The sequence below is a fragment of the Brachyhypopomus gauderio genome, chromosome 6 (assembly GCF_052324685.1).
Source record: "Brachyhypopomus gauderio isolate BG-103 chromosome 6, BGAUD_0.2, whole genome shotgun sequence".
In the NCBI taxonomy this organism is placed as follows: Eukaryota; Metazoa; Chordata; class Actinopteri; order Gymnotiformes; family Hypopomidae; genus Brachyhypopomus; species Brachyhypopomus gauderio.
The window spans coordinates 1,589,699-1,605,292 of NC_135216.1; the positions used below are offsets into that span (position 1 = coordinate 1,589,699).

Below are 15,594 nucleotides of genomic sequence, written 5' to 3' on the forward strand. Positions count from 1 at the left end.
GACTGAGACGTGCTGGGGAAGGTGTATAAGTGTGACTGAAAGGGGGCGTGGTAATGAGGGGCAGGTGAGGCAGGTTAGGGAAGATCAGGTGGCATTCCTTACACCGTGCAAACTTTGTCAGACAGGCACTGTGCAAAATGTCAAAAATATTTTAAATAAAATATGCCTGGCTGAAAATATAAAAACTATTTGCCACACAACAGCAAAAAATTATAAGTAAAGGTTCAAGTAACGGGGTTTAAAAAGCAAACAACAACAAAAAAATTTTTTGGCCTACTTGCTGAGACGCACCGCGACGAGACGAGACAACAAACCTACAAACGGCTGAACTGTTTTATTTTCGCCTTACCCGTTTTAAATTGTATGCCATGTTGGTTGTTGTCGTGTGAAATGAAAGACGTTGATGACATAATTTGCACTTTACTTTGTTTTATTCATCTTTATCTTTTTCAAAACACTCCCACAAGTTTTTTTAGTAGCCATTATAATCTCGGCAGATGCTGACCATATTGTAATGTGTTCAGCTCTGATCATTTGGATTGTGCAACTGCAGGGTGTGATTTATTAATGTGTAGTAAGGAAGATGCCTATTGTTAATGCTCACACATATTTATTAACAGAAATTAGGACGATTTTATTTGATAAAAGGCTATATATATTACGAAAACAGACATTTCATGTAACAACTAATGCTTAGCAGCATCCTTGGGCACCCCCATGCAGTTAGAATGGTACATTCGACTAAAATTATTTCACTTTACATTATTTTACATTTACATTTGTTTCACTTTACATCAGTTATATTCAATTTACTGAACAAGACCTAATGTTTAGTAATGTTTAATAGATGTTAGTAATGCATCACTAAAACATTATTGGTTTTCACTTTACATATTTACAAAGACAAATGTACATAACATACATCAGTATGTAACATATTGGTGCGACCTTAAAGGAATATATTACATTGTACTGATTTACATACACTAACACTAAAGCTCTAAAAAGCATCAAAGAGCCAAAACAGGAACCGCAACTGTTACATGTTTACTTAACGTTAGTTAATTATTGTTAATGTGTTACTTCATGTGTTGTTCGTGTTAACTGATGCATTACTTCATATTAGTCAACATCACTTACTCTGCACTTCATATAAACACAGCATTAACTAATGCAACTGTTACATGTTTACTTAACGTTAGTTAATTATTGTTAATGTGTTACTTCATGTGTTGTTCATGTTAACTAATGCATTAGTTAACGTTCGTAAGTAAACACTTAATGTAGTGTTATGTAGTTAAATACAGAATGAAGAAGATGTGTCAACACAACTGGGTAAGAATAATAAGAGATATGTTTCATTGGTCTTCTCCTTAGACAGGTTACAGAGAGAGAGGTAGAGGTAGAGGTAGAGAGAGAGAGAGAGAGAGAGAGAGAGAGAGAGAGAGAGAGAGAGAGAGGGGAGGGCAGGAGGGAGGGAGGGAGAGGAATAACTGAGGAGCAGACACATAGACAAGGGAGTGAACTGAATGTCAGAGTGTTCTGACTAAGGGTCACAGACAGTAAATCACAAATTCCCTTACAGGTATGCACTTTATTTTTGATAACCAGAAAGTATTAGAATGAAATTTTATGGATTCACATTAGCAACCATAATATAAAATGCAAATATCTGTTGATTTAATAAATAATGACAACCATAGATTGTGCCATTATGTTTAATTTCCAGTGATATTTTAGATAATAATGGGTTATGTCTGTGTGCGTTTGTGAGAGCATGTAAGCATATAGGTGGGTTGGTTGATGCTTTGCATGTTCTTTGGCTTGGTTTGAACCAGCAGTCACTGACAGGAAGATTTTTATTTACAACACATGAAAATACACATGTACTGGAAGCTACAGCTTATCATAACAAGCCAGCCCATTGTCCTTTTGGTTTTAACCAAAGATTTCTTTTGAATTTACACTTCAGGTTACAGCAAAATTGCTGCATTTATCCTATCACAAGTTAAATTATAAGTCTCAAATGTCATTTTATAAAGCATTTTATAATGCTTAACTAAAACAAAGTTTAAAATGATGTATATTTCTACAACATGGGAGTGGTCATGGTAATGGATAAAAAACTCTTATGTGTTGACAAAAGCATTTTATACTTTACATTTTCCAATATCTACTGAAAAGAGAAAAAACTTACTTAACAAGATGTTATGAAGTCATGAAAACAGAATGTGTCTCCTTCCCTTCATAGTCACAGCACAGATATAAGACCTTTCTCAAACCTTTAATTCAATTACATATTATAGAATATCCTATTTATACAAAAATAAATGTTGCTCCATTTGCATAATGGGTTTTATCACTAAAAACTAAACTCATTTATTCTCCAGAAAATCATTTAAGAATACATTGCAAAGCCAAAAAGTTTCACAATCTTTAAACAAAGTATTTAAAAAGATTAAATAAATTAATATAACAAAGCATTTTTTCAATGTGTATTTACTATCTATCCAGATATTGAGATTAGTTTGTCTCCAGTCAAAAAGAATGCCTCTGCACTTTCTGCACCTAGTAAACAGCAATTCTTTAAATAATTAGATCACAGCCTGCAATTAATATCACAAGCATCTACTTTTCTCCTAATATATCCTTAATTAAGGATTCATCCTAATTAATTCATCCTAATTAATTCAGCCACAGTCATACGGTCTGAATTGACAACAAGACAATTCAAAATAAAACATATAGTGAGCTAGGCTTACTGCCATAAGATCACCAGGACATTTTCAAAATTGTTCAAATGTCCATGGTTTCAAGTTAGATCTGGCCCCTTAAATGAATTTGATTTTGCTGACACTCACACACACACACACACACACACACACACACACACACACACACACACACACACACACACACCCTTTACTTCCATATCCTGCTTGGTGTCTAAGAAATCATTCCTACACCCTTTGGTTTTTCATAGTTGTATGCAAGAATGCAGAGGTTACATGTTCTTAAGTTATCATGTTATCCTGGTCTGGCAGGCTGTTCTAGGTGTATCTTTGAGACTAGAGGATGATTGGTGCTATCATTATTCTTTACTGTTCAGATTTTGTTGTTCTATGAAAATCAATATTAAGCAGTGTGGAGGCAAAAAGTTCCAAAATTCAGACACAAAATGGGGAAAAGGCCTAATGGAACAAAAGTAGAATAGAACAACTCAAAAGACAGACAATACATTCTTTTATGTCCATAATAGTGCATAAGTATTATATATGTAGCAGTACAGTATGAATGTTGAATAGGGCAGCACTGTTTCCAGTTGGGCAGTATTGTGCTTGGTTATATAAAGAACAAAAATATATCTTTTGTGTGTCGGTGTGTGTGTGTGTGTGTGTGTGTGTGTGTGTGTGTGTTCATGCATGCAAGCATTTGAAAGAGTGGTGTGTCTTTGTTTGCATGTGCATATGTGGATGTTGGAGGTAAAATACATAGGAGACACTTCACACAACATTATTGCCAAATGGCGAATAGATAGTATGTTTTACAGAATTATACCTTTATACATACATTCGTACATTCATACAAACATACACACACATACAACCATACATATTGTACATACATACAAATACATATCAGTTTATTGGCTTTTAGTTTTATTACAAAAATCAATGGATTTTATATCTATATGCATACTGATCATTCAGTCACTTAAATATTCAAAACGCATGCACTTTCTTTTGGTTGTCTTAATATCTCAGTATTGCACTCTGAAATTTCTCTTCTAAGTCATTTCAGAGTCTCTTTCTTTTTTGCTCTCCCTGGCCGCAAAACTGCAGGTTTCTCTGGAAACACATCAAGGATCTCCACTTCCTCTTGGTCTGAATGGTATAACAGGAGCTCCTTATATTATGTCCTCCATCACTTTTTGATAACACATAAGTTAGTGCCTCTAACTTCAAAGTATTTCACCATGTTTGTTGTATGAAAAAAAGAATACACCTTGGGGGTGGGTGGGTATACATATCTTAATTAGTTAATTATTTCTGTATGACAGTTCCATTCCATTACTATTTGATTTTATATTTCTTTCCTTTAAGTAACTCTCATTTGCAGTCCTGTAATTATAGCTGTCAGTTAGTTGCCACAACGACCACAGCCCCTTCTTCCACCACCTCTTCCTTCTCTTCCAAGGATTGGATGACGCAGGATGTGACCTCAAAGGCCATGTGCTCAGCCATTGGCTGTGCTGGTGCCTGGGTTGCGCTTACACTGCCAGGTGGAGTGGGATCTTCTCCAGGAGCTGGGGGGGTCAGAACGGGGGTTACCGATATTGGCTCAGGTTCAAGCGTTAATGTGATGTCATCCTCCTTGAGGAAGAGAATTAAAGAAAAGGAAAAGGACTGTATTGTTATTATGGAAACAGTTTCTTCCTATAGGATTTTACTCCTGCAAAGACCAATTGTTTCAGAAACTTAATTGTGAGGGCTTACACTGGTTTAGGGAGTTTGTAACTGTAAATAGGCCAAACTGTCTGTGATTAAATGCTAATATGATTGATTCAGTGTTGAATTAAAAAAGCAAAGACACTATAAACACACCTTGACCTCCTCTTCTTCTTGCTGCTCAAGGATGCATTCATTTTCTGTAACTAATTCCTCCCCGTATGACTCTGGCATGCCCATTTCTGCCAAGGTCACACCCATGTGTCCCATCATCTCCATCTGATGAGGTTCCACCTGAGCTGCTGCCCACAAATCAGCCAAACGTGGGTGAGTGGGCGGGCCCAAGCTGTGGATGGTACTGTTCGGTGTGGCTTGCAAAGAGTGTGAGGCGCTGTGTAGTCGATGTTCCAGTGACTTAAAAAAAACAACTTTTGTTATTTCCCAAACAAATATTATATATATATATATATAGATACTGTATATATATACATAAATAAGTATTATATATATATATTTTTATTAGTGTTCAATAACTGGGGCAGAGTGTGATTAAGCAGTAATTTATGTAGTGTAAAATTATGTTTACCTTAGGCTAACCTTCATGATGCACTAACTCTGGTGTTGTTGCTGAATGTTGTAGTTCTACAGTCCTGTGGTTATGTATGTATTTTAACTGTTCAAACCTGTTGTTGGTACTGCAGTAGCTGTTGCTGTTGATACTGCTGGATCTGCTGCAGCTGCTGTAAATGGCTCTGCTGCTGCTGAGACAGATAGTGGGCGGAGCCATCATAGCCCTCTCCTGGAGCTCCACCTCCCAATATGTAGGAGCCAGCAGCAGGAGAGGCCATGCCTGAAGGTTCGTTGCTGATTGGCTCCCAGGCATCAGAGGAGGAGAGGCAGTAGAGACCCTGGGAGACGTAGGTGTGAGGCCACACCTCTGCAGAGGAGTGATGCAGTGGTTGGTCTAGAGCAAAAAGAAGAAATGACAGTAAAGTGTGAAAGGGATATAATAGAAATATTTAAAGATATAGAGGTTCTTTGGCCATTATACTGAGGAAAAATATAAATATAATTTTGAATAAATAAATGGTGGGCTCATTTCTAGATATCCATTAACCTAAGAGATTATTCCAATACAAAATTACTACAGAGACATTAACATCACTCACTGCTGATGTACCTTCAGCAGCAGTAAATTATCCATTAAATTAGCTTATTGTGTGGCTCATCACTAATCCATATGACTCTGCAGCTCAGCACTAACTGAGCTGCAATTCAGTATCCTGCCTCAGCTCCAGAACATGTCTCTACACTGCACAGCCCCACTCCCCTGCCGTGGTCCTGCTGCTCCTCATGTTTTAACTGTGCAACTCTTCCATGCACCAAAGTCTTATCATATCATCCCACACCTGTCCAATGGGCTGGTAGTGGTACTAGTTAATCACTGTAAACATTATAAATCAAGAAAATAGATATATAAACCCTTTTCAGTGTTAAAACAATATGTAGGTTTATGGGTTTGCTGGTGGTAGTGCCAGACATTTATCAGAGTTATACATGTTCAAGTTTTGTTAACTATATTTTGAGCATTTTTCTTTCAAAGACTTTACATGTGGAAGGTATGTTCGTCTTACTCTTAAACTTCAGTGTCGGTTGTTACAAATAATGTCACATGATCTTGCAGCAACAATTACAATGTTACATAATTAGAAAATATTGTAGGTTTTTGTTGCTTTCTTGGTTACCATATCATCAATCCCCTGTCATTCGACATGCCCTCTCTCTGTCTGTTGTTTCTTACCAGTCTGTGATCAGTGATATTTATCGCCTATTGTCAGCCTGTGGTTCTGGTCGGTAACATGGGCTAATGCAGCATAAGCATTAGCTTATCCACTATTGCTATTGTGGCTACTTCCCCACTGGCTATGGAATCTAGCAACCATCAACTACATCACCATATGTGAATAAGGCATACATTCATTCCCCCCTTCAATTCCAGGTTCAGAAAGTGAAAGTCCTCACCAGGATTTTGCTCAGGCTTCCTGGATTGTGTTGATTCCACTAATTTTACCTGGATTGCACTAATTAGAAAAAAAAAATCTAGCAAACTTGAGCAAAATCCTGGTGAGGACTTTTACTTTCTGAACCTGGAATTGACACCTCTGCCTCACAGTCAGAGTGAGAGTCATCATTCAGGCAGTGTGCAAAGAGATCCCTGAGGAGGAAGACGGGTCAGCTAAGACCTAAGCAGCAAGGCTCCACGTCATTGTATGCATTAATCTGAAAGGTGGAACAAACACTCCTCCACTTGGGAGGGAAGGCTGCTGCTAACACCGCTGCTCACTCTGCTCAGAACCCCATGAGAAACTTGTAGTATTTCATCAAATTTCTGTTGAGCTAATTATGGCTATCTATAGATTGCTTTATTTTTAAATTCTATGCTACCTGGGATCTTCTTCAACACAGTCCTTTATCCAGGACTCTAACACGTCAAACAGTTCTCTAGATTTTAGAATAAATAGTGATGTTTTATTTTTTTAAATCATGATAGAGACCCTGATTCCTTTATTATTACAAGGATTCTTGGGTTAATCACCCATCGGTTTGCGCTTAACTCAACGTTGCATCGTTGTTAACGTTGTATAAAGATATTACTGCCATCAAAAGCTTTAAAATTGTTGGGTAAAAGGCTTCCACACATAATACTCTCTCTAAACTCTGTCGTGCACTGATTGTGCTTCTGCTCATCATTTCTGGGAATGTTCGTGCCTATCCTGGTCCTGAGTCAAATATTGAGACCAAAAGTGATGGTATGCTGGTTTGATCATGAGCTTGCAATTCTTTTACATCAAAAAAACGCTGGCGCAAGGCACAAAAATCTAAAGATCCCAATGACTATGTAGTTTTTAAACAAATTAGAAATAACGCCACACAAGCCGTTCGAAAGTCTAAAGCAGATTATTTTAAGGAGCAGCTTTCTTTTTGTAGCTCAGACCCAAATAAATTATGTAAGATTGTTTGCAATCTTGAAAACAAACCTTCTGCTCAGTTTCCTACAGCACTTAAGGTAGATGAACTTATTGTTACTGAAAAGGTACAGATATTTTAAATTAACATTTTATAAAGTCTGGTTCTAGTTTTGACTCTACTGAAGCTCCAAGCTCTACAAATATGGTAAATATTACACTTAAAGCGCCACCTCCCAGTACCTCTTCTTCTCGAGTCCAGGGCCCCATAAACAGATTCAGTTTACAGGATGTTCTGATAGTGTGACAGCCAGGGAGTGCGAAATAAAATGGAAGCGATCACGCCAAGTCTCATGGAAAAAGGAGGGTTTAATGAAGAAAGTGAGCAAACCAAAAACCCGTGACATTATCCGAATTAAAGATACAATGACCAGCAGTCAACTGGTACAAAGACAAGACGTATATAGACAAACAAACGACCCTCAGGTGATGCGGATCATAGGACCCGCCCCCCTGAGGGACGAACACAACACCACAACAACAAGACAACTGCCGCTGTGGACGGGGGCAACCAGCATGTGGTCCGCCGTACCGTGACAGATAGGTGAGGTTCAGGATGAACTACTAAAGCTAGACACAAAAAGTGTCATGGTGCAGGAGAACCCACGTTCTCATCTGCATATGTGTTTGACTCATAGGGGACGTGGCATAGTCTTGCGCCTCTCTCCCTGGAAGATGTTGAGGATGTGTTTTCTTATTTGGAACTTTGATCACTGGGGTTCTGCTGATTGGATTAGGCGTCGCCCTGGTGTATTGGGAAATTAGGAGAGTGGGGCCAGTTATCGAACGCCCACGCAGAGTGCCCAACATGATTGATGCAGTGGGTAGAGCTGTCGGGAAACACAGATTGTGACTGTTGGTAAAAGCTTGGAGTCGATCGTGGATGGAATCAATGCTCTACACGTGAAGTTGGATCAGTTGGGAGACCGCTGACTTAAGAGGAGTTTCGTGTGCTCAAACATTCAAGGATGAGCTCCTTGCTAAATTCGTCATTCTTGATTATATGCATTGGCGCCCAAACAAAATTCTCCCAGAAGGTCGTCTTCTTGGTTATCTGCTCCTACCCCCACACAGAGACTGTCAGAGATGGCTTTCACCTTCCACCGTGAACTTTGACACAAAAACTGTGTGCCAGGCCTCTGGCTCCCCCCTCCCTCTCTGAATGAATCACGCCTCTCACTGCTTGACTGTCTGTGTATCAATGCTTGTATGTGCTATGGTGATTATTTGCATGCACACAGACTGTTGTCCTGTTGAGAGAATAATCTGTGGTCATATTTTTTGTCTCCTCCTAATGTCTATCTCTCTATGTTTCTCCCCCACACTGTGGAGCCGGCGGCGCACTACGTTGCAGCGGCCTCTCTGGGTTCCCAGTGCTTTAATACTGGGCTCCAGGGAAATGATATTTTGTACCTTGTACTTGTACAATGTATGACAAATAAAATTCTTTCTGAATTCAGATTTTTTTAAATTAGCAGCCCTTGTAGTTGCTGCTCTGACTGCAAGTCTTTTTAATCTGTCCCTTCATACAGCCAAATTTCCATAAGCATGGAAAGCAGTAAGAGTACATTCTCTCTTCAAGGGAGGAGATCAGGGAGATCCAAACTGTTACAGACCAATTTCAATCCTGCCTTGCTTCTCAAAGGTATTTGAAAAATGAGTAAATAAGCTATTGACCAATTACTTAGATACTTACAACATTTTAAATGATGTCCATTCGGGTTTTACGTCAGGTCATGGATGTCACCGCAACACTACAAATCCTGAAAGACATCATTTCTGCTTTGGATGCAAAACAGCACTGTGCAGCAGTATTCATTGATGTGGATAAAACCTTTGACACCGTTAATCACTTGAGGGTCAGACCTTTCACTGGAATGGTTTTCAAACTACCTCTCCAACAGGGTTCAGTATGTGAAGTTAGAACAAATCATCTCTGACACTCATTTAGTTAAAAATGGTGTCCCGCAGGGTTTAATTTTAGGCCTTGTTGGGCCTTCTTCATGTTCTCTCTGACCAGCTTAGTCAATGTTGTCATTTTTTCTCTCATTTTCAGGACGTGGGATAGAATGTTCAGTCTCTTGGTTGGATTAGGTCCTTCCCATGCCTCTTTGAGTACATCCAATGGGCCTCTCACTTCTCTTCCATAGAGGAGCTGGAATGGTGAGAACCCAGTTGACGCCTGTGGCACTTCTCGGTAAGCGAACAACACGTAAAGGAGCCACTTGTCCCAGTCAGAGCCAATCTCTGACACAAACTTGCGAAGCATGCACTTCAGGGTCTTGTTGAAGCGCTCGACCAAGCCGTCTGTTTGTGGGTGAAAGGGAGTCGTCCTGATGCCTTTTATACCCACTAACGCAAAGACGTCTTTAAGCTGTTTGGACATGAAGTTTGTTCCCTGATCTGTGAGCATTTCGTGTGGTATGTCTACTCTGGAAATCAACTGTAGAAGGGCATTAACCAGGTAACGTGTTTTCACATTAATTAATGTAAACGCTTCTGGATAGCGCATTGCGCAGCGCATCAGCAATTACTAAAATATACCGTTTGCCGCTCTGACTCTTGGGTAGGGGACCTACTACGTCCATGCCGATCCGTGAAAATGGGACGTGAATAACCGGTAAGTTTATCATGGGAACTCTGTCTGATTTTCTTTTTGGTGTGGTTAGCTGGCACTCTGGACATGCTTTACAGAACTCTATTATATCTAACTGCTGACATGGCCAGTAAAATCGGTTCGCTATTCTGCTCTGAGTTTTAGCATGAACGAGGTGACAAACCTACAGGTACCACAAGTTGTTCTACATCACCTTTTACTCGAAAAAGAATGTCCCTAATTATCACGAACTGGATCTCGCCCTTCTCTGCACTCGGGTTCTCTGTCTTCAGGAATAGTGGCAAAAGTGACTTGTCCTGACGTTGTAACTGTGCTACGCTACTAGGCAATGTGTCTACCTCTATATCAGGACATTCTACTTGTTCCTCTATAGCAGTGCCTCTGATTTTATCTTGTCTTTTCTGATGTTTGGACTTTTTCCTTTTAGGAGTCTCATTTAGGGTTGCAGCGGTAACCGGTTTCACGGTATACCACGGTATTAAAATGCACGGTTATCATACCGTGTGCGTTTGCTTATTACCGGTAAAAAGCAAGCCAGCGGAGAAACTGACCCGCGCATGCGCAACTCCGCTCCGGTTCAGCTACTCAGCACAGCGGTGAGAATGGCAGAAAGTGTATTAGACTTAACAAATTTTTTAACAAAAAAAAAGCTAAACTAATGTCAGCGGCGAAAATAACGTAATCGCGGTGGCTCCGCCCGTGCGCGAGGGTCTTACGCGCTGTCGATTAGCGAGGTCGTGCACCTCTCGAATTTTGTAACTTTGCGTGCGCCGCGCCTCAGCGCAATGAACAAAGTCACATTTGCAGGGTTCATACACCTTTATAAGGTGGAATTAAAGCACTTGTACGTCATTTTAAAGGTCCGTTTCAATATTTCCCAGCACCTTAAACTTAATAAAGTTACATATTTATACATATACTCGAAATAATTCGCTTTTTCATCACATTATTTAATGGTTGTTTATTTTCAAAACGCCCAATCTTAACGTCTTCACGTTTCTCTTCACGTTTCGTCCTGGAATTACAAGAGGCTCGAATTATACTTTCACTACGGTCACTAGTGAAAGTATAATTCTAGCTTTTTATGGTCCTTGCTTTCACTGGATGTGAAAGACGCCATTAATTGACATGCGTTCATTTTCAAATTCTAACGTGCCTGTTTTTCATATGTTAAAACCAGACTCGGTGTGAAAGCCTTAAAATAGAAATCTCTATTGTGATGATGTCAGAAATAAATCCTCTCTTTCTGCAGTATCTGGTTATATTCTAACTTGGCAGTACAACGGACGTTTACAACAGTTGTTGATCAGACACTGACCCAGGCTGAGTTTGTCAGATATTAAATAATTTAAACTTAAATAATTGTACTGAAATCCATGATTTAGGTTTCTCTAATTTTGCAGTATTTATATAAACATGTTTACAGCTTATTTTTTTTAAAGGAGACATTTTGTATACAATAGTTGCAGGTTTCTACAATAAATAGTTAATTGAACAAAAAAAAACTTGTAATTTCTTTAAGGGTCAGTGTATCTTTTAATAATATACAAACTAACTGTGATACCGTGATACCACGGTATTTTCTGAGACGGTTATCATACCGTGAAAATCTCATACCGTTGCAACCCTAGTCTCATTTATAGGGTAACTCCCTCAAGAGGGTCTGATATTCCCCTGCTACACTTTCCTGCTTAGCCTGCAGCCTGGTTACAACCATTACATCAGATGTATTCTGCCTATCTGTTAAGAGATCTATTAGAACTGGTACATCTCTGCCTAAAATCATGAAGTAGGGAGATTGCTGAATTATACCCACGTTTAACAGATAAGCCTGCCCCTGTACCTCTATGCTTACTTCTGCTGTGGGATATACTTGCTCATCCCTGTGTATGCACTTTACCCGCAATTTCCCAGTGTGTAATATTTCATAGTTGGGAAAACATATACAAGCATCTGACTAGCTCCTGTGTTAACGAGCGCTTTGAATTTTTTACTGCCTATTTTTACAGTAATTGTGCTGTCTTTAGTGGCATCAACAGTTTTAAAGCTAAACTCTTTCCTTGGGCTGTATGACAAATGACTGGAGCTACTCGATAAATTAGGACAGGCACTAATTTTGTGGCCGGTTTGGTTACAATTAAAGCACCGTAGTGTTTTATCTGCGGGGCATCTATCGCTAGCTGCTCTCACATTAATCGCACTCGAGCGCCCATGTGTAGGTGGTATGCTATATTGTGGCATCGCACTACTACCCCGTCCCCCAGCAAACCTACTGAACTCGGTGACATCTCTATGGCATGGAGAGTTGATCCGGGACTACGCTCAATAATCCACCTCCTGAGCTCTGGCTTGACCATGCGCAGGTACTGTTCCAGCACGATCGCGTCGCCAATCTCTTCCTTGGTCTTCTCCTGTGGCGTCATCCACTTCTCGTAGAGACCTTTCAGCCTAGTGTAGAGCTCCTGTGGTGTCTCTGCCTCGAGTATCTCGTTCATCCGGAACCTCTGGCGGTAAATGTCTTTGTTTATTTCATATTTTCGCAGGATAGCATCCTTTACCTTGTAGGGGAGACTAGGGACAGTTGTAACACTTTTTGTGATTTTTCCAATAAATCAAAAACCATATACACTGGAATAGCCAATTTGCTGTATTATGAACTTCAATGTGTCAACTACTGAAACAATATATATAAGTGGGTTTATGAAATATGTACAGCTTGCAAAACTGATTTAAATACAGTCACTGTTACAACCGTCCCTGGGTACAGGGACAGTTGTAACACATGCCAGGGACGGTCGTAACGTCTAAACGTATTTACTTAATTAATCAATCAAATACTCAAAATGAAAAAGATTACTTATCATTCATGTTATTGTGACTATTCATTTCTTTTTTTTTAGGCCTAATGATTACTCTCACACCACATGACAAAAAAAGAGGGGAAGGAGGCACCACACACGGTGTGATGGGGAGAATGAAGACACCACACATGGTGTGATGGGAGGATGAAGGTTCAGACACCACACATGGTGTGATGGGAGGATGAAGGTTCAGACACCACACATGGTGTGATGGGAGGATGAAGGTTCAGACACCACACATGGTGTGATGGGGAGGATGAAGGATCAGACACCACACATGGTGTGATGGGGAGGATGAAGGTTCAGACACCACACATGGTGTGATGGGGAGGATGAAGGACCAGACACCACACATGGTGTGATGGGAGGATGAAGGTTCAGACACCACACATGGTGTGATGGGGAGGATGAAGGATCAGACACCACACATGGTGTGATGGGAGGATGAAGGATCAGACACCACACATGGTGTGATGGGGAGGATGAAGGTTCAGACACCACACATGGTGTGATGGGAGGATGAAGGTTCAGACACCACACATGGTGTGATGGGGAGGATGAAGGATCAGACACCACACATGGTGTGATGGGGAGGATGAAGGTTCAGGCACCACACATGGTGTGATGGGGAGGATGAAGGTTCAGACACCACACATGGTGTGATGGGAGGATGAAGGTTCAGACACCACACATGGTGTGATGGGAGGATGAAGGTTCAGACACCACACATGGTGTGATGGGAGAATGAAGGTTCAGACACCACACATGGTGTGATGGGAGGATGAAGGATCAGGCACCACACATGGTGTGATGGGGAGGATGAAGGTTCAGACACCACACATGGTGTGATGGGGAGGATGAAGGTTCAGACACCACACATGGTGTGATGGGGAGAATGAAGGCTCAGACACCACACATGGTGTGATGGGGAGGATGCTGCAGGTGGTGTGAAGGGTGCCACCATTGCCACAGTGGGTGTTGGAGCTGTAATAAATGCAACTGCATTCACTGCAGCTGCAGTGGAAGATGGAACCTGTGGTGTCTCTGCTGCCAGTGGGCGATCTGTGACCAGGGATGGTGCAAAGTAACTGTCATTAAAAATATCTTTTTAAAAGGCCAAATTCCAGTGCCTACAAACCCTGCCTGAATATTTGATGGTGTTGCAGCCAGGGGAAGGGCACTCTTCACAATGCTTGGCAGATCATAAATGGTCGTTGACTACTTGGTTCAGGGACGGTTGTAACAAGGTGTTACAATCGTCCCAGTATCACCAGTTATGATTTCACCTCATGTGAACGTGCCTGACTGCTAGTTTGACACATGTTAATAATTTCTAATTTTAGCTTACAAAACATTAATTCTAATAATACTTGTTTGGATTCATAGATATTTGAACTCAGGACAGTATCCAAAAAAATGATAGAAAAGTTAAATTTTTACCTCAAAAAAACACTTTTGGCGATTACCTTCTCTGGGAGTTTAAAATGTGGCTCCTTTTTTGATAGCAAGAAGACACTCTAGCTTATTTCTGTTTGGAGGAATTTGAGGTGTTACAACCGTCCCATGTTACAACTGTCCCTGGTCTGCCCTAGTAGTCGCCGATGTCCGTGCCATCCATAGCTACGTATGCCGCCCTGGCTTTTCCTTCCAGAAGCGGGGCCAGATGTAACGCCCAACTTCCACTTGGGAAGTTTGCCGTTTGCGCTATGCGTTGAAACATTGTGAGAAGGTGTTCGATGTCATCCGACTCTTTTAGCATTGGCAGTCTTGGTGTTGGCCACACTGTGTGTGATGAAACTTGCGATGTAACATGCTGTGTTTCACTTTCATTCCTTTGGTCTGCACTCCCTGCTTGAGTGCGCCGTATAATCCGTGTATGAGCAAAGTCTGTTGTTTCTTCACTCTGGTCTTGTTCGCGTCTTCCCGCAGCCCGGCCCTTGTGGACTTCTTCCTGCAGTAGACCGAACTGGTGCTGCATTGAGCGCCATCTTTGCTCCTGTTTTGCTACTTCTTTTTGGAAATAGTCGTCCCTTACTTTTTGATCCGTCATAAAGCACTTGAGCATTGCACAGAGCTGTTCTACAGATGCAGCTTCTGTGCTAGAGCTTAGTAACGGGTCATCTTCTCTTTGCTGTGGTTGACTCATTGCTGGTGGAACTCTTTTTGGCGGCATTCTACCAGTCTTGTAGCTTGTCTTGCTTTAGAAGAGTCTGCTAACTTGTTTCTCTTCCGTAGGTGACCCTCCTTGGCCGTTTCACTGAAGCCAGTCACTCTTGCAAGGCCTTGTTCCCTGCCACCATTTGTGAAAGTGGGACTACGAGCGGGTGATTATGGAGGTGGGTTCACTACAGAGAGTGAGTCGAATGCAGACATTGGAGTTCCAATTCCAGGTGTTTTAATTGTGGATTCCAGCAAATGTGAGTAAATCACCAACAGTAAAAACAAAAACTGTATAAAAAGAAAACAAACATTAAGCCCACAAGACTTATAAGCAGTACTTCCAGTATGAACTGGCAATCAGCAGCTAGTCTAGCCCCTAGGTTTCTTGGGCTCAACACAGTAACATCAATTTACATCCAGCAACCAACCAACCTAACCTCTGCCTCAGAGAGGAAGCCCTCTTATACCAGTAGCCCCTCCCC

General features: G+C 40.8%; 1 protein-coding gene across 3 annotated transcripts in view; it reads right to left on the reverse strand.

Annotated features, from left to right (window-relative positions):
• Positions 1-478: 478 nt before the first annotated feature.
• The window catches only part of fam131ba (family with sequence similarity 131 member Ba), a 98,038-nt gene continuing 82,922 nt past the window's right edge, over positions 479-15,594 (reverse strand). For 2 of the 3 annotated variants that reach the window (XM_077008073.1, XM_077008072.1), the window contains exons 7-9: positions 5,132-5,412; positions 4,605-4,862; positions 479-4,373 (exon numbers count right to left, since the gene is read on the reverse strand). In XM_077008073.1, the coding sequence (XP_076864188.1) occupies positions 4,137-4,373; positions 4,605-4,862; positions 5,132-5,412 (776 nt within the window). In that variant the 3' untranslated portion in view covers positions 479-4,136. The remainder of the gene's footprint in view (positions 4,374-4,604; positions 4,863-5,131; positions 5,413-15,594) is intronic. The other variant, XM_077008074.1, reaches the window with a different exon arrangement.